Below are 20,321 nucleotides of genomic sequence, written 5' to 3' on the forward strand. Positions count from 1 at the left end.
GAAAACAATGCCAAACTCGAAACTTGGCTGCGAGACACACAAAAGCCGTTACAATATTACCGCAGCCCAGCCCCTCTCTCCTCTCCCCGTCACACCCACACACACAGTGCCACAATTTCCAACGCCTCCATTTCATGGAGCTGGCTTTTAATGCATTTAGTGGCTGCGGTTTTTGCGCTCACTGTGTTTGCTCTTTGGCGCGCCAGAACAACAACCGAAGCAGCAGCAGCACACAAAACAAAAACAATACAAATTTATATATTTGCAAGCTCTCTCTCTCTCCCTCTTCCCTCTCTGCTGCTCTCTGTATATCTTTGTTTATCGCCGGTTTGTTGCACCCTCAGCCTCAGCCACAGTTTGCTGCATTCTTTGTATGAGCTCTGAGCCAGAGAACTTGAGCGCACTCCGCACGGAAGTTCCGGATACGCAGCGCACTGCGGGCTGCAGAAAACTTGTGCTCTGCGGGCATCAACCAAAAGGGAAACAGCCTCTGAAGGGAATATGGAATGATAAGGCGAAGGGGGGAAAAGTGTTAATTCGTTTGCTTTGCATTTTCTTTTCGGGGCATAATTTTATTTGATTCATTCGGGCTTTCCGAATTAAAAGTTGGCATTCAAATTAACTTGAGCCGGAGGTTAACAAATTAAATCCACAAAACTTGCAAGGTTCTTCAAAAACCAAATTAAAACTACACTTTACGAGTGCTGTGTACTTAACCAATATAAATTTCGTCAGAAAAATAAACTACATACAACTTGTAACGAGATTTTTAAGTAGAGAAGTATAAGATTTTATGTAAAGCAAAAGAAATAATATAATAGAGGAAAAGCTTGAAGAAAGAAATTTAAATTAAGTTGAATTTATTAAATTTCAACTTTCAAGTTTATTTATTAACAAAAAAATAGAAACGAATTTTCTAAGATATACTATTTTATATATTCAATGAAAAGGCTTCTTTAAATTCAAGCCAAAACTGTCATAATATGAAGCAAGTAAATTAATTAGGAAATATCTTCAAGGTGGGAATTTAGTTGAATTGAAAATCTTTTATCATATCTCATAAATTTAAGAAAGTTTTCTAGTACGATGTATTTAAAATGACGCAATCTGAAGCAAATAAATTTGATTTATTAAATGTTAAATTAAATGTTCTTCATACACAAATTCAAAATTACACTTTACATTTTCAAAAGATAACAACTACTGATGAGAAAAAAGAAATTTCTTTGTTTTTTAACCCTAATATTTTATACAATTCAAAACTATTTTGCTTGCTGTAAAAACTTGTATTTAATATCTGCAATGAAATGCGAATTTAATCGAATTTTACATCTTTCACTGTCGCCATAAATTCAAGTTAATTCTCCGTACTTGTATTTAAACTGTCGTAATCTGCAGCAACTAAATTTGATTTATTACCAATTGAATAAGTTTGAAAGCGGACGGAGAAAAGGGTTAACGACTCAGCTCAAGCTGATGAAGCAAGGAAGCACAAAGTTTACTTTAAAAGCATGCCACATAAATCTAAATAGTTTGTGCAAAGTGTAGCAACAAAATGAGCAAATATTATAAAGAAAATCAGCAAACAAAAGAAACTCATAATTCAAATGCAAATACGATAGAGAGAAAAACAAATGCAAAGGTTTCGAGGGTGATTGATTGCAGTAGAAGTGTAATTGAATGGCCACAAGAAGCGAAAGTTTTCACTTTTTTACCAGACAAGTCTGGCATTGTGTGATGGAAAAGCGGAAAAGTGCGGAAAAGCATAAACAGACAGACGACAGACAGACAGAGAAGACAGCTTGGGGTGAGGGTCAAATGCAAATGTATATTCAATGTGGCATTAAAAATGCAACGATGTGCGAGCAGCTGAGCAGCTGAGACAATGCTGCAAATCATAAAAATCCAAATTGCTAGACATAAAAGTGGGGAGACATACAAATACAATATCTTATCCGAGGGGGTTGCTTCAGTCACTGTGGCAAAGCCATTGAGCTGAGCCACTTAGCTGCAACAAATCGGCAAATAAGTGGAAAATATTGCAGGCCACAAATTGCTAACATTTCGCCTTTTGTGGCACTTCTTATCTGTCGAGGTTGCAGCAGCCAGCAGCAAGCAGCAAGCGGAATTGTCTTGGCATTCTTGGCTGGAAAGCAATTCGATGACCTCTTTAAATATTAATACGCGTCTTCTGATTGCACTGGGAATTGTGATTGACTTTTTAGACCTCGTACGACAGTCGAACAGTCGACAGTCTACACACACCCTTGAACTACCCTCGCGCCAACCCCTCGCTAAATGCTCTTCGGTACTCCCCTCTCTGAACTCTGCTTCCTTACCATGTATGGGGATTGTACAAACAATTCAACCGGTGGCTGGTCCCCAGGAGATTTTCACTTGCCTAGCGCAAAACTTTGCACTTGAAAATGTCTTTTGGCAAAAGTTTTTCGAAAGTTGCCACAAAACTTTTTTTCTTGTTTTGTTTTTCCTCATCTCTTGCCCTCTCTCTCTCTCTCTTTGACTTTGGTTTTAAAACAAATACATGTCGAGAGTGCGGCCATATTTTATTTATTTGACAGCATTCGTTCTAGAACTTCCATTTAACATCATCCAATTAAAACAGTAGCAGCACACGTTTGTCCAGAGTTCTTGCTCATCGCATATGCAGAGCGACAGTTTGGTACAGAAAACTGAACTTAACCAATTGGCCACGTTTTCCAATTCTCATTCTCATTTTGTTGCCCTCAATTAAGCCAATAAATTGTGCAGTGCAACAAAACAAATCAAATGCGAAAATCAACAGAAAACAAAAAAAATATAATATTGATAAAAATAACACGGATCGCAGCGAGCAATTAAATGTTAATTTATTGAAATCAATGCAAAATTAGTTGGCAATAAACTGCAAAATTGTCATTTATATGCGTTGCGTGATTAAGTGAAAATATTGCCAGTAGTCGACTTGCAGTTATTCTATTAATTTCATTTTATTTCATAGAAATTTTAATATCGTGAAATTTTAGAAATTTTTAATTTCAATTATAAATAATTTTTCAATAAAGAAATATATAATAAATATTTTATTTTTTAATAAATAATAAAATAAAGTTAATATAAATTAGTTAAATGTGAATTTTGAATATCTAGAGTTTATAAATTTATTTTCTATTCTTCTATTATTTTTCATAAATAATTTAAGAGATGTAAATAAATAAAATTCCACTTCCTTGTCATAGAAGAGTCAGAAGTTAACAGGCAAAAATGCCACTAGTGCGTATACGTAATATTTATTCATTTAGCATAACAGTGTTTGCATATCATATTTCAATATTAACAAACTGATTTCTTAACACATGATGAATTCATATTAAAGCTGGTAAAGTTTTCCCTTAATTCCTGTCTCGCTTTTCCTGGATTTTCTCTTAAATCCAACTTATAATTATCTCCGAAAATTGCTTTAATTTGTGAGCATTTCCTGTTTATTTTTAATTAAATCGTCTTGGACCCTCTTTAATATTTTTTGGCGTCTGCGTTATATTTTGGGAAGTTTCTTTTTGTTTTATTTCAAGGGTTGCTAAATGAACATTAGCTAGAAAAAGCTGTAACTGTTCTCGTTGTCGTTGTAGTTGTAGTTGGAGAATCCGCCGGATTGTGTGTCTGCTTCTCTGGATGGTACTTCAAATTTGTTTGTTGGGGGCTCTTTCGCTGGCGTCTGTCTCCAAAATGCCCATGCCAATGACTCACACGAGTTTTATGCCCACTTAATAGTTTTGTTTGTGCCTTGGGGTTGAGCCAGGCAAATGACTAACCAAATTGTGAAGATGCTCGGCTCGCAAGTGCTCCGTAATTTATGGGCGGCAGCGTCAAAAGGCAGACGGTTGGCTACTTGACAAGCGCACACAAATAACCCCTGACACACACACACACACACATACACACACGCATTGTATACAATCTTTTGGTATGTGTTTAGGTTTAAATTATATTAAACTGCCAACGTGGCATGTGTCCCATTTCAAAAACAAAATGCTCTCTCTCTTTTTCTCTCTCTAGCAACTTGACTCCTTTTTCTAACTAGTTTAAATGAGCAAATGTTGCACGAATTTAGGTTCTAGTTGCGGTTATCTGTCGAAATTGTTTTCATAATGGCACCTCATAGACTACTACAACGTGGGCGGTTTTGAGCCAAAAGAAATCCTATGTCCTCTGTTCTCTGTTCTGCCATCGAAACGAAAACAAAATGCACATTTATCATGAACACATTCTCCCTCTCCCTCTTCCCCTCTCTAACTAGCCCAGCTCAAAGTCAGGCATTTACATTTAGTGCATTGAAAATGTCAAAAGTTGGAGCGCACAAAAGTTTCAACACTTTTGCCCAAATATTAGCCCGCACTCTCTGCCCTCTATTCTCCCTCTTCACTCTCCACTTTGGAGCGTAACTGCGACCCCAGCGGGTAGTCTAATTTAAATTGGTTTGTTTTGTCTGTGGCCATTGCGCTTTTTTACAGGTCCCCAACAATTACGACTCCTGAACGCTACCGTTTGTTTAATGCTCTTTGCTTTGGGTATTTTCAATATGTGGCGACAGATGTGTAGACAGTTTTTAAATGTAATTTAGATACATTTTTGTATGATATGAGTATGAGGTTTAGCCCAAATGAATTTTTACTGTATTGGTTTAACTCCTTAATAAATAAAAAACAAATAGGAAAAGAAAAAAACCAAAAAAATTAACTTTTATCTAATACTTATCCAAAAGACCTCCAAACTATGAAAAAACAAATATAGTTAAGAATGTAGTAGTAAATGATAGTTATGAATTGAATTAAAACGACAAACGAAATTATGAATGATTAAAAAAAAGTTATTAATAAGAATTTAAAATTATTGATTTTTCAATTATTTATATTTAATAAAATGTAAATGCAAATGAGTTAAAAGTATAGCACTTATTATATTTTAAATGTCGTAGAACAATAATATACCAAATATAGCCTTTGGTATATTTTCAAGGTAGTACTAAACCAACACACCAAATATATCTGTTAAGAATATTGATTTGGTATATTATAAAATAATAAGCCACTGTTTTGTTTTTATTCATAATGGGTAGCTGGTATCTCTCTTTCGTAATTGTTTAAATTAATTTAAAATCCTTGTAAGAGCAACCAATATTCGTCTTTTTGAATAGATACTTTTCTATTTTGCAATGGATGCGTTGCCGTAAAAGTTTTTACTGCTCGAGGGAGTTGCCGCTTGGTCACACCGGGGGCCAAGTGGATGAAAGTGCGCGCCAGAGAGAGAGGGAGAAGGGGAAAGGCAAAGGGGAAGAGGAAGGTAAATGGTAAATGCTAACGTTTACTACAACGAGCAAACCAACTCGTCGTATGTGCAATTGTACAATTCATTTTTTGACTACGTCGAGTGAAATTAAAATGCTTGTTTTCACTTTATGCAAATTTTCTTAAAATAAAAACGAGAGAAATCGTGGCAGGGGGCAAGGGGCAAAGCGAGAAGCATCATAAAAATAAAAATTGAAGAGGGCAAATGAGTAGATGCGATGCGCAGGATTTACAGGATTCAACGGATGACGTTCCGAGTGCCCAAACATTAAACAAGAAAACAGCAGCGCAGCAAAGTAAAAAGTAAAAAAAAAAAAAATACAAAATAAAGAAAGCAGTCGGGCAAATAAAATGACGCGTATTTACGTTTGGGAATATGTAAATAAGAGTCCGTTGTATTTATTTCCTTTAGCAGCGTCTTTTTTTCCATTTCCCCGACTTGCAGTCTTTTCCCAACTTTTTTTCGCGTCGTATTTTGGGATCCTCTCGAGGCTTACAAGCTATTAAAATGTCGCTGCATGTACTTAACTGCTTGATGTTGTCAATTTAAATTAAAACCTCTGCCGCAAAAGTTGCAACCAGACAGACACATTCAGAGACATAAGCTACTCTCTATATGAAGTCTCCATTCCTCAGATATTTTTGACACCTCGCGCCTATGCTTAACACATTGCTGACTGACAGCCAAGAAGCTGTTTTGCGTGTGTGGGGCAAATGGATATTTCATTAGCGAACGTGTGGATTAGCAACAGCAAAACTTTTTGTTTATGTCTGCTTTGTTCATATGCAAATAAGCACAAAGGGTCCCCCCTTTGTACAATATGTGCGCATGGGGAAATCAAAAATGTTTTGGCTACAAAATTTAGTAGCAGACAAAGCAATTAAGTTTATGCAACAACTTGACAACCATTAGCGTAATATGCTTAACTTCAAAATATAAAGTATAAATAATAGTATATTTTAATACTATAGTATATTTTAATGCTGCAATTGTGAATGGAAAAGAATCCTCTTAAAGACTGCGCACAAAGCTCGCAACTTGAAGCTGTCAACAACTGTGCATTGTTTGTGTGTCTCTCTATGATTCTGTATTCTCTGTTCTGTGTGTGTGTGTTTGTGTGGTGTAATAAGCGAGGCGGCTCAAAGCATTTTAGTGCACACACACACTCGCAGACACAGAGCATAAAAGCACAGCTCGCACGTGCTTTGATTTTCTAAATAATTGCAATGACGATGGTAACGTGTGCCAACAACAACAACAACAACTACAATCAAAAGAAAATGGAATGGAGATGGAGGATGGAGCAGGGAAAAAGGAAGCCGCGAGGCACATGATAATATTAATAATAGTGGTAATAATCATACGCACTGTGTGACAGCAGCACAAGAAATCGTCGCGTTTAATATGATTAATGCTGTGCAGACTGGCAAAATATTTACACGTCGCCACAGCGACAAGCGACAAGGCTGCTTTTTAAGACATTGCGATGCATTCCGACATTCACTTTCCACCAACTTTCGCACATGTTCTGGCAATAATTTATTAATTTTTGAAATCAAATTATTATGAAATCCTTGCTTTTTTTATCCCTTTCTTTTTTGTGCACAACTTTTCTGCGAATTTATGGCATGAAATTGAACTGAATTGTAGCGCAAAAGTTTGCTCAGCCAACAAAAATTCAATGAACCACGAAATTTGCCTGACAATTAAACAGCTTGAGACGATCGGAGAGGAAGAGCAAAGAAAAAAATGTTGAAAGATTCTTACATGATAGTAAAGGAAAAAGTTTTTGTGTGCGCCAATTCGAAAGTTATGGCTGTGGCGCCTCAAACTTATGCAACGAATTTCCCTCCCATAAAAGAAGCGATCGAAAGTTTTGGCAAGCTTTTGCAATTGCTCAGCCAAAGGCAGACGAGAACTAACACTGCGCTCTCTGTACCAAAAGGTAGAAGCAACAACATCAAGCAAAAAGTGCATTGTATATTTATGCCTTTTGGCTGCCGACGCTGCAGCAAAAAAAAAAACATGATGAAGAATTCAAAAACGAGAAGCGAAACTAAAAACGAACCAATGGCAAAATGCAGCAGTGCAGAAATTAAAGAATAATATTTTCTTAGGGCCACAGCCGAAATGCAGGCAAGCGGTAAACCAAAAAATGCAAAGCAAAAAGGAAAGGGAAAAGCAAAACAAACTAACTTATATATGTGGAAGAGTGAATACACTACGTGAGGAGATTTATAAGAAATATTAAGAATAAAGATATGGCCTAGGAAACAAAGAAAATTTCAGTCATTAAATAATAATAACAAAATTTGGGGAATAGCAAAATAATAGAAATTATATAGTTTGAAGATATTTCCTTAACGATTGTGACATTTGCACTGATGCCACTTCAAATTTAATCAAAATATAATTGATTACACAAATTTAAATTGAGAAGTAAAGTAAAATGCAAGAAAATGCAAGATTTTTACAGTGCAACGATTTTACATTATATCAAAATATAATAGATTTATTCACATAATTTACACAACTTAAGATTTCATCAAAATTAAATAAATGAAATAAGAAATAAATAGTATTCAGGAAATAGAGAAAAGGAACTAACTTAAATTTCTTGAATAATAGAAAGTATGTAGCTGAAAAATTGTGATATTTGTAGTGAAATTAAGATTAAATCAAAACATTAAAGACTAAATGAATTTAATTTGACAAATAATTTATAGTAAAAGATAGCTTAAAAATGTAATATATGTATGTACAGATTATATCACAATATAATGGACTTAACCACTAAAAGTTGTAGAATAATATAATGCATGTAGTATATGGAAATTGCTTAAATTCAGATTGTATTCCTATAGAAGTAGTACAATAAATAATCTAGAAAAATAGGCCGTTACATATGCCACTTCATAGTAAGAGTTCCCCTTGGTTAGCGTATGTATAAATCCACATCTCTGTAGAAAAAAACATCAACAGCGCCGCGACTGAAATAGAAGTCTTTAAAAACGCATAAATTGTGTGGATAGTGTGAGTTCTTCTTCTTCTTCTTGTTCCACCTCCCCCCAATTTCTAAATTTCAGCAGCATTCAGGTTGACATTGCACAGAGGGTTGTTTGATGTCTGCGCTAGGGCAACACGCCTCCCACCACCCACCTCCACTTTCTATCTCTCCCTCCCCCGCTCTTTGCACATCTTTAAGTGTTATTCTTTGGGAACTAACCCTTGTTAGAAATACGATATGTTTACTTAAGTTACGCCATCAGAGGGCATCAGGTAGATAGAAGCTGCTGTCAGGATGAGTTTTTGACAGACAGTTGACAGTGTTTTTGTTTTACGCAAAAGGAAGGGGACTGAATAAGCCATAAATGGGATGATTGCATTTAAAATAAATACGAATAAATAACTGCTGCAACGAGGCAATAAATCTGCATGTGCAACTAAATGACGACAATGCTGCAGCAGCAACATACACAGCAACAGCAACAACAACAACAATTGCATCATCAAGTCGTGACATTTGACAAATGAGCCATACCTCAACGAACCCCCAGTCTCCACTCCCCCCACTCACTCCCTCTTCGCTCTTGCACCCCTCGGCACATTTGGCAAAGTAAAATATTGCACTGGCAGCAGACAAACACACACGTACGCACACTCACACACACAGACGCACACTCTCACATGCAAATTGAAGGTACATCAAATGGGTGTAACAAAAGCAAAAGCCAGCACAGCAAAAGAGATGGAGTCAGGTCTCGGGACTCGGGACACGAGACTCCTGATCCCATCCTCCAACACGGATTTTCAGCAATTTCCAGAATCTGCATTCGAATCAGCAAAGTCAGCAGCGTCACCCCCAAGGCAGCATCGCCTCCTCCTTCCTTTACTTTTCTTTTTTTTTCGTATGGCAAATTGTCAGCGCTGTCGTAATTTTTAAGTTAAAAAAATTGTTAAAAATTTTCATAGCATTCATTATGCCACGGCCCGAACTGCCTGCCTGCAACTGCCACTCACTCACTCAGAGTCTCCCAGTCACAGTCGCAGTCACAATCCCAGTCAGAGTCACAAACTCTCTGTGTTGAGGAGTCAGTGTTGGAGCCGTCTGCGTGTTGCACAATAATTTATTGCCGCACAATTGCAGCTGCCACACATTCCAATGCACTTGACGCGCCCCTTTTATCCGGCGGTGCGCGTCTGGAATGAGCTTTGCCCTCAGCATTTTGCATAGAGTGAGAAGTGAGTTACTAGAGCTGCAGGATAAAGAAGTAGAGGAGGTTGCAGGATCAGCTTGAACTGTTAGTGCACCCGCGATGCTTGTAAAATTCGCATATAAAGTGCGCATTTTGGCAGCGCGAAAAGCAAAACTATGCAAAGTACTTTACATTTGCTTACTACATTTAGAAAACAGATTTAGCAGTTGCCTTTAGATTGTGGGCAAACTTTATAGTAAATATTATTATTATATATTATTATTTGTGTGAAAGTTTTTGAAAAATTTATATTGTCTATTTTTTTAAATTTGTTAAGAATTTATGTATTCCCAGGTTTATTTTGTCAAGGCATTTTTCCCTTTTGTATACCTTGATACAATACATTTAGCAGTAGACTTAAAATTGTATTTGTCATTTATGATAGAAAATATTATTTAGTCCAGTTTATTTTATAATTTTTGACTCGATTGAAGAATTTATGTTTTGAATGCCATTTTGCATATCAATTTTTGATTTCTATGTTTACTTTGCCGATTGTCTTTTAATTGTCGATAAAGGAAAAACATTTATTAAAGTTGAAGTTTCGATTAAAGAGTTTTATTTTGATATGAATTTTTATATAGATTTTTCATATCTTTGATAACAAGAGAGCGAAGAGTGGACTTTAAATAGTAGGTTAAACAAATATAGTATTTAGTATTCTATAACAGAATCAGTCTATAATTTTAGTTTTATAAAAAGTTTAGTAACTTGCTAATATAAGGAAAATATTATTATTGTTTACATCAAAAGTTATTAAGCAATTAATATTGCTAACAATTAGGTGCTCATTTCTCTTGAGGTCTATATAATAATAGAATTATTTCAATTTAGTTCTTTATAATCTTAAAAAAAATATATCTGTTATTAATCGTATCTTTAAGTTGCCAAATCCACAAATATCGATTAGAATTACAAGATTCTCATCAATCGCATCAGAGTTGATGCGAAAAGTGTCAATTACACAATGTACAATTGTTTATCTGCGGCATACTTTTAAGTACACTTTTCTCTTGAGATCTATCTACTACTACTATACAATTCTTTCAATATTTTTTTAAAAAAGTAGTGAAATACCTGTTTTATTAGTCGTATCCTCAAGTTAGCAAAACCACAAATATCGATTAGAATCACAAGATTCGCATCAGTCGTAACAGAATTGATGCGAAAAGTGTCAATTACAGTAAATGTCAAAAGCAATCAATGGCATAAATAAGTCATTAGTTAGTTGAGTTCAACACACGTAATGGGCAATCAATAAACTTTTGCTCCCAATGGCCGAAATTGCGTGCAGTTAATTAGTATCCTACGACAATGAACCCCAATAAAACCAGAAAAGGTGTTGGCCACAAATATTTCGAAATTATTTATTTAATTGACACGTAAACTCTAAAGTGTAGAAATTAGAACAAATTATATGGAATATTTGAAAAATACTTGTAGTAAAAAGTAAATGTATTATTTTTGTAATTTACAATATGCAATTAATATTAAAAATAATACCAAAACAAAGTTCACTAGACTTCAACCCCTTTCAGCTCAAATTCAATTAGAAATAAACCACCCAAAAACAAGTTGTCAAAATTAGGCAGCTTTGTGTAAACTATCGTGCGTGTTACACAGCCATCAATACACAAAATTATTGTAATCAATTTTAATTAGAGTGTGATAGCTTCTCATAGGCAATGCCCACAGCATAGCAGAGTAGCCTGGCTATCCAGTCGAGTCGATTCCATTCTATTGCTAGAGCTGAATGAGGGCTGCAATTGACGCTGTCAAAGCCGTAGCCAAGTGCACTCCCCACAACAAAAGACATAATCCCATAGCCAAGGGCTTCACATTCGTAAAAGAGACGTGTCCCACACACACACACACACAAAGTACACCCACACCCACACACTCTCACTTACACTCCCATACACCATTGCATTGTGGGCATTCAAAGCAGATTTTTGGTTTATGTCAAAACTGGGAACAATGAGGCAAGTGGCTTTGCCCAAAATTTAGGCTGACAGCCTGACGTTCCCCTTATTCCCTCCCCCTTCAACCAGTTTACTGCCCTCAGATCTTATGCATATGACATGTACTCGAAGCGGAAGCTGATATTGCCAGGAGAGAAAAATAATTGATTAAAAATAAGGTAGAGTACCATAAACAAATTTAGGTATTTCTTCAACTAATATTAAGCTTGGAAAAGAGTAGCTAAAATTGTGTAAAGATTGAGTAGAACAATCTATCAAGAAAAAAAGATCTAGATTTTGGTGTTAAAAAAATAAACTTTGGTCTAACAAGAGGACATGAAAGTCTTAAAATTAAAAAGCGCATCTGTTGGCATTCAAAGCAGAACTTTTCAAGAGGATAAATAAAATCTCTTAGTTTTAAGTCCAAAAATCTTATTTCAAGAGCTATTAATGAAAACACTGAAAGCTAGATAAAATCTTTATATGAATTTCGACAAATTAAACAAGTAAGAAAGCTACAGTCGAGTGTACTCGACCCAATTTGATTAAAAGCAATATATTTTGCGGTATTTTTCACGAAATATACCGAATATACTGCAAATATACTAAAAATATACCAAATGGTATATGTTGTATATCGATATAGTGCCGCATTCAAAATATACCATGGACGGCTCAATCTACCAGATTGTCAGCCAAAGCAACTAAAATCCCTAGTAAATAGGCGTTTTTGCCCATACAAAAGTATTTCTTTAATAACTTAGATAATTTTTTTGAATTTTGGTATATAGAATAATAACTGTACTATTTATGATTCTTGAAAATTTGATTGCGAGCAGATAAAAATTGTCGAAGTTATTAAAGAAATACTTTTGTATGGGCAAAAACGCCTACTTACTAGGGGTCTAATTTGCTTTGGCCGACAATCTGGTATATTGTACCGTCTACGGAATATTTTGAATGCGGTACTATATCGAGCACACTCGACTGTAGCTTTCTTACTTGTTTAATCTAGTTTTTTTCTAATCATAATTACCAAACTTAAAAGTCAATTGCACTCTGCAAAATGAAGCCAAAGTCTTAGGCAGAATTTGTAGTGAAAAGTAAAGCAATTTCATAAAGTTCACAACATGTTCTTGTAAAATCAACAACAGGGCTAGTAACAAGGTTTCGGCAGCTGCTGCAACTATTAACAGTAAATGACTAGCCTAATTTATGTGCCTTGTTGCACACACACACACACACACACATGGGAGGAGGAGAGTAAACACATCTATTTGAGAGACTAAAACACGCCGCAATGCCGTAACTTTTGCTCTAGAATTGATGAAATGACAGCAAATACATAGTATACGAGTATAGTACATAGTTGTTCTCGGAATAGGCAAAAACCAGAGCAATAGACAGAGTATGGGGCAGAAAGGCGGGGAAGGGGAGCCCTATGAAATTGCTTTACACAATCGAAACGCACGAAATGACAATATAAATCGAGGGGCGGAACTAATTTGGCAAAAGACTCGAAATAGGCTGTGCCTCGCAACCACAAAACGACACGACGACAATGCGGATGAGAATGAGCTGAATAAGGAGCTGAAAAAGGGAATGGGAATGGGAATGGAGAGAGTGAAAAGGGAGTAGGGAGAAGTGTGCTATAAATGCGGATGAGTACTCGACTCGACCAATGATGACGGGGGTGTCTCTGCCTTCCTCTTCTCTTCCCTTCTTTCCTATGCTCTTGTCTTCCCTTCTCTATTCTGACTGCTGTTAAATAGCACCGACCACTGAATTGGCCGAAATTAACGCAACGGTAGAAAAGTTTTTCGCCCAAATTGCGTAACTACACATTAATGAAGAAAAATTGCATGTGGTACGGAGTCTCCACATACACATACGATTGCCTCAAGTTTCCACCTTGCCCATCAGAGTCCATTCAAAAAGGGAAAACTACAGAAAAGTTTTTCGTGGCAAATTGCATTGGAAATTGGGCGACACTTTAGCCATAAAACGACTCTGATTTATGTCAATTGAGGTGCGTCCACAGGTAAACAGCCTCATAATGAACTCAATGAGTGAGGGGCAACTGATTATACGAGCGTGTGACTAGGCACAGTGGAATGTGTAAGAAAAATATTCAAGAAAATTAATTAGTAAAATTCCTAAATTCAAAATGTTACTTTAGATACGATAAAATAGTTCCAAACTTCTAAAAAAAAAAAAATAAAATCAAATAACAGGATTTGGGAACATAAATATTATTGTATTTATAATATTAAACTTTTGTGTTAATCTCCCCAAATAATTTTCTTTAAACTTTCCATTGATAATTACACATTTGTATTTTCTGTAATATCCAAATTTGTCAACTATTTTAGCGGCTTATAAAATGAAATTATTTAAGGAAGCGATAATACTATTCAGATATGTGGATTATTATATACATTTCAGTTATTCTAAAACCAAAAGTTTCCATCAATTTTTATACCCGCTTCCCATAGGGAAGAAAAGTATATATTTTTCACTCAATGGTAAATTGTGCATGTAGTACTAATTCAATATACCAAATATAGCTTTTAGTATATTTGGTTTTTTTTGTCTATAATTTAGTATATTTTGAAATTAATACCCCACACAAACACAACACAAGCACACTCGACTTGTTTTTAATTGCTAATTATTTTGTAACATAAATTTTCTTAAATACATGTCATTAATTGTTTAACTTTTTCTTTAACACCACAATTTCATCATTTGTATCTTTGCAGGATTTGTGAAATTGTTTTATACTTACGAATTTATACATTCACTTCCACTGTAACCATGTGCCACACAGCTCCTGTGTGTTTAAAAGTAAGGGTAAGTCGCAGCATGTTTTTGATTACCACCATCTTCAAATAGAGCCGCATCATTGCCGCTGATCATTTATTATGCCATTGGTAGTTAAGAGTAGAGTATGCGATTATTGCTTCTATGCCTGTGAAACAAATTTCAAGTTACGTTCTTGTGCCATTTGCAATTTTTATTAGCATCATTAAAAGTGCTGCTCAACCAGTTATGGAGACATCTTCTATTTATGGCCAAGGAATGGCACAACTACAACTGGCTTATAATTATATAATTATCATTTGTCATCCGTTGGACTCTAATTAATTGTAAAGTTTTTTGTTTAAGCCAAATGGGCCCATTAATATTGTCACAGATGTCGCGTCTTTGAATCGCAAATGATTAATACATCAAAGTTGCGACATTCGAGAAAGTATTTCCGCGAATTGTTAGCCAAGGAATAACTTTAACTAAAAGAGAATTTTCTGCTTTAATGGACGCAGTTTTATTATGTTCTAATCTCCGTCTATAAATAGCTGTCCAATCTGAAGGCTGAGAGCTGAGAGCTTAACGCCTCCACGGAGAACTTCTGATGACATTCTCTGGGCAGTTTCAATTTATGAAATTAGTTTTAATAATATTAATAATAATAATATCATCACATGAAAGAGCAGTTACAATGCCGAGCTCTGGTCGTAGGTAAGCCGGCTTTGCTCTCAGCTCTTAGCTCTTGGCTTTTTGGCCATAGCAAGGAATTTACACAAAGGCGTCAAGGCAACCCAAGGCAGACAAGTCCGTCCGCTCTCCCCACGACTTTCACAACTTTCACTTGAAGCTTATGCTCATTGTTTGCACTTGGGTTGCCAGTGCCAACGTTGTTGCTCTTCTCGTTCCCGTTCCCGTTCTCGTCCTCGTTGTTGTTGTTTCCCTTGTGTATTATGCTAGCAAGTTTTAAAACTTGTGTACGCGTCGCTTTTTGTTTAAATTTTGCCGCGCGGTTTGGCCGGAAATTTGCTTATCGGCGCATTTCAGTGACTGCTGGTCGGAAGACCAAAGTCAATAGAGAGATTAGTGCCAGTTTTTCCCCCCCGAGAGCGAGACCGAGTGAGAGAACTGTGTGCTAATTGAGCGACGGGTCATGGCAACCAAAACAGCTTATATCAATGCGAACCAAACGGCTTTATTCAATATGCACACTAACACAAACTTAGAGCAGCCCCAAACCGAATCCGCCACCACGTTTGTTGCCTCCTCCGCCTCCTCCTCCGCCCAATCCCAGCTTGCCGCCCACATTTCCAAGTCCCAGCTGGTTGCCCACGCCACCGAGAGTCTGTCCTAGACCACCCAGAAGTCCGCCCAATGCGGCACAGCTCGTCGAGGTTAGAGGCGAAAGGGAAGCGCCCATCACTGAGAGTTCACAGAAACGGAAATCACTCGCCGCCTCCAGTTCGGTGTGCACCTTGATGAAAGGCGTGCCTCCGCCTGTGACGCTCTGAAAGAGCTTCGAAGTGATGTCATTCTTTTGTTCCTCTCCCTTTGACTTCTTGGCGAACTGCAGCAGCATCTGGATGAGATTGCGACGCACTTGCAGATCATCAGCGCTGCTGAGACGCGTTTCGGGCAGCGGATTGCCAAAGATATCGTTGGCATCGAACATGTAGCCCAGCTCATCGCCATGAGCCACCGTCTCGGGTTTATCGTGTGCCTGCTCCGATACTATGGGCAAGCCTTTAAGAAATGTGCTGCCCTTCGACTTGGTGCCGTTGTACTCGAAGCTATACATATAAGCGGGAGCTAACTTGGACCACACTTGCGTGGTCAGCACAGCTGGGAGATTGAACAGCACATCTGTGGTGGATTCCACAACTTTATCGAGCACTTGATCCACATTCAGTGTCTCGGGCACCTTCCACAGATCCTGCAGCGTGGGTGTCAGCAGATTACTTAACCCTGGCAGCACGGGCTTGGCAATATCCCCAGTTAGCTTATCGATGCGCAGAAATCCCGTCAACTGTTGCAGCGCACCGCCAAGCGAACCGAGGAATTTCTCCGCGGAGCCAAAGACTTTGTTCAGCGTGTCCACAGTCACAGAGTTTGCTGTCTCGTGCTTGGTGACTCCCGTCAAGAGTGGAATTCCCGTAAAGTTGTTGTTGCGCAGCTGCTGCTCCGGTTCGCCAATGATTAAGCTTGGCAAGGCGCGTCTGTCGTCCTCGGCCTCGGTGTGCGGCTGAAAGCCAACGCTGCCCGTGAGTCCTTTGACCAAAGCACGGCCAGCTAGGCGTTCCGTTTGCACTTTGTCATCGTTCTTGATGATGTCCATGGCGGATTTCTAAAGGGAAAAAGCGGAAGTTTAGAAGAGTTTAAAGAGTTATAGGATAACAAGTTTTAGACTAAGCGGAGGACATGAAATTGAGTGGCAACAGATAAGATAATATAGTTAAATTACTAACCTTATAATACTTTATTTTATAATACATTATTATACGGCTAGTGCTTAAATCAAGTGTCAACAAAGCTTATTAATATACTTTATTTACATTGAATATAATATTTACTTTCTTTTATAAGTAAGAAATATTAAGTTTATTCTTTCAATAATCTAGAATTATTCTGGACTCAATTCTTTAGCTATGAAATGAACTTAAGCTTGATACAATATTTTATTCTTGACTATGTTGGTTCTTAACTTTCTTGAAAAGATTAACGTAATTTTTAGTCATTTTAGGCAATATAGAATATTTTTACTGGCACCTGATTTTAGTTTTCCATTTTAAATTTTACCTTCGCTATTTTATTTAGCATTATTTAATTTTCTTGATGTAGGAAGAGTTGTGCGCATAAGTTTTTTTAACAAAATGAAAAAATAGGTTTTAAGAATCTATAATTATTCTCTAATGACTGAACTCAGGCTTGACACAAGATTTTATTTTGAAGTCTCTTCATTCTTCTCTTTCTTGAATAATTGTTGATTAACGCAATTCTCAGGCACTAGAGTCAGGCATTAAACTATTTTAACCTAAGCTTGATTGTAGTTTCCTATAGCATAATTGAGTTTTCTTGGAATAGTGAGAGTTGCTCATTTCTTTTAAACAAAAAGAAAACTTAAATTTAAAATTTTGTTTAAAGAATCTATAATTATTTTAAAATTAATCTTCAAATTTCTTTGGAATAGGAAGAGTTGTCGTCAAATTTTTTTAAACTAACTTGACTTTCTTAAAATGCCACGTAATAGAAACGCAAACTTTTTTTTAAGTTTTACTGCTTACATGCTCTGAAATGTACATATTTAGATTTAAAGGAAGTTAGAACGAATGAGAAACCAAATTTGTTAAAGTTGCCTAAATTTAAACCTAGCTTGCATTCAGATACTCAGCAGATTGCTTCCCCTTATAAATGTGGTTATTTCCCTCAAGTTATACCCTACGTATGCCTGGCTTAAGTACTCATTACTCACCGCACGCAGACAGCTGACAATTTCCAGCTCATTGGCCGCGGGACAACCATTGATCTTGGCCACCTCCTGGACGCTCTGGACCGGCTCCTTGTCGGTGGCATATTGAGACAGAGCAGTCCCTGACATGGCAACCACACCGCTCACCTCACTCGAACTGCGTGCGGTGCGCGACATGGCCAAGTACATGGCACTCGAAGCACCCGAACCGTGTCCAATGGCCTGCACCTGCTTGGGATCACCCCCAAAGTTGGCGATGTAATCGTTGACCCAACGCAATGCCAGCGACAGATCGAACATGGCCAGATTGCCATCGAACTCCTTTGTGCCATCGCCCATGATGCCCAGCGAACCAAGACGATACTGAGGCGCCACCACAATAGCGCCCTGTTGGGCCATGGGCGTGGCATCGTATTGGGCAGCGGAACCGTAGCGAAAGCCACCCGGATGGATCCAGACAAAGACAGGCAGCCCAGTTGTTTCATCGGGCATCTGGGGCGTATACACGTTGAGCAGCAGGCAATTCTCATCGCCGATGATGCGATGCGGCTGCTGGGGATGCGGTTGCATGCAGGGCGGGCCATGGTGTGTGGCATTCAGCTCGCCACCCAGTCGCTTGTAGATGGGGCGAGCGTAGCGCAGTTGTCCCACCGGTGGCTCGGCATAGTGCATGCCCAGGAAGCTATAGATGCCCGTGCTGGGATTGCGAATGCCCTCGACTCGCGTGTCTCGCTCGAAGAGACGTGCAAACACAACCGGATCATCGACAGGCGGTGCCTTGGCCTGTTTGCCGCCCACAATGCGTTTCACGCGATGATGTTGCTGCTGCTGGGACTCTGATTGCGAATGAGATAGAAACGAAAGCAGCAATAAAACGCAGCTGAAGCAAAAGTTCCGCTTCGCCAACGATCGCATTGCGATTCACTCGATTGTCAACTTGAAACTGGGCAAATGTTTCCATTGACAGCGTCTCTCAGAGCTCAACTCAAACCGAGGCCGGCAACTTGCTCAGCATGGCGATAAAAAACAATACAACAACTGACAACAACAAGAAATTCATTTAAAGAGCAGAGCGTTGATAAAATTACAAGTTATTATTGTATACAATACTCACGATCAGTAAAGCTGCTCTTTTAAGTTTATATATTTAAACAGAAATACTATTTGAGAATACTTTACTCGCTTGTGTGCTCAAATGTGCCATAACGAGTGTATTCATTGGGCATTCTAATCACGTACTGCACAACTACAGCAACAACAACAACTACAGCAACAACAACAACAACAACTACATCAACAACAACAACAACTACAGCTGAATCAAACACCAAAATTTACGACGAAGCTTGAATTTTTCCTTCACTACAGCGATTTTTGTATGCGCTGCTTTGAAAATTTAAGTGAATAACAAAATATGCTACGAATTAATAGGTACAAAGTTTGAACTACAAACATTTTTTTACTCTTTCTTAATTTATGCTACCGTAGTAAAAACTCTTTAATAACAGTTGAAATATTTCCAAGTTTATTTTTATTTAACAAAATTAAAAACAAAACTTGCATGGTTTAGAATTTTTTGAAAATAATAGAATATTACAAATTATTTTAGTATATTCAGCTAACAATCTAGTATATTTTCCAATTTATGGTACATTTTGTATACAGCACTATTACTATATTCCAAATATAGCCTTTGGTATTTTAGTATTTTTGTGGTATATTAATTCGGTATATTTTTTAATTAATACCGTATTGTTTTGCTTTTATTAAAAATGGGTAGCGGGTATCTCACAGTCGAGCACACTTGACAGTAAGTTTCTTAGTTGTTTTTACTTACTTTCAGTTATAAGTTATATATAAAATAGTACTATATGTATTTAAAAAGTTTAATTATAAATTTTAAATGCAAATACTAAATACTAATTATAAATTTTAAATGCTACAATATCTATTTAAAATGTTTGTTTATATCTTTAAAAACATAGCGAACATATTTTAGAAACTTTCTCAATCAGTAAGAGTTTTTTCAGCTACATCATTTGAGGAAGTGAAACTTAGATAAGCCATGCAAAATATGATGTGTAAATGCAAACAAAATTAGTGCCTTGAAGATCTTGCAATACTTATTTTTGTGCCAAGATACTTCTATATGTAATAATAACTTATGAACGAGATATTCAAAATATTATTTTGTAATCTATAAGAAAATATCTTAATCATAATTGGTCAATATTTTTATATTTTTAAATCTTATATTATTTTCTTAAACTAAATTGTTATCCAAACAGAGTTCAGTATGATAGCTTAAATGTACAATAATAGTTTAACATGAAATGACATTTAATAATTCGATTATTTAGTATAAATAGTTTTCTATTTAAAATTACTTTAAGTAATCACTTATCATTATCAAACAATTTAATACTAAAAATGTGCTTGCAGTTGTGCAACTTTCAAAGCAGATGCACATCAATTGTAGTCTTTAAGTAG

At 36.8% G+C, this 20,321-nt stretch overlaps 1 protein-coding gene across 1 annotated transcript; it reads right to left on the reverse strand.

Moving 5' to 3' along the window:
• Nucleotides 1-15,531: 15,531 nt before the first annotated feature.
• LOC132796233 (carboxylesterase 1E) lies at nucleotides 15,532-18,785 on the reverse strand. The gene is made up of 2 exons (XM_060807324.1): nucleotides 17,835-18,785; nucleotides 15,532-16,709 (listed from the first exon to the last, which is right to left on the reverse strand). Exons 1-2 carry the CDS (start codon nucleotides 18,744-18,746, stop codon nucleotides 15,588-15,590), a joined length of 2,034 nt encoding a protein of 677 aa, XP_060663307.1. The 5' UTR covers nucleotides 18,747-18,785; the 3' UTR covers nucleotides 15,532-15,587.
• Between the last annotated feature and the right edge of the window lie 1,536 nt (nucleotides 18,786-20,321).

This window comes from Drosophila nasuta, chromosome 2L (genome assembly GCF_023558535.2).
Source record: "Drosophila nasuta strain 15112-1781.00 chromosome 2L, ASM2355853v1, whole genome shotgun sequence".
Classification (NCBI taxonomy): domain Eukaryota; kingdom Metazoa; phylum Arthropoda; class Insecta; order Diptera; family Drosophilidae; genus Drosophila; species Drosophila nasuta.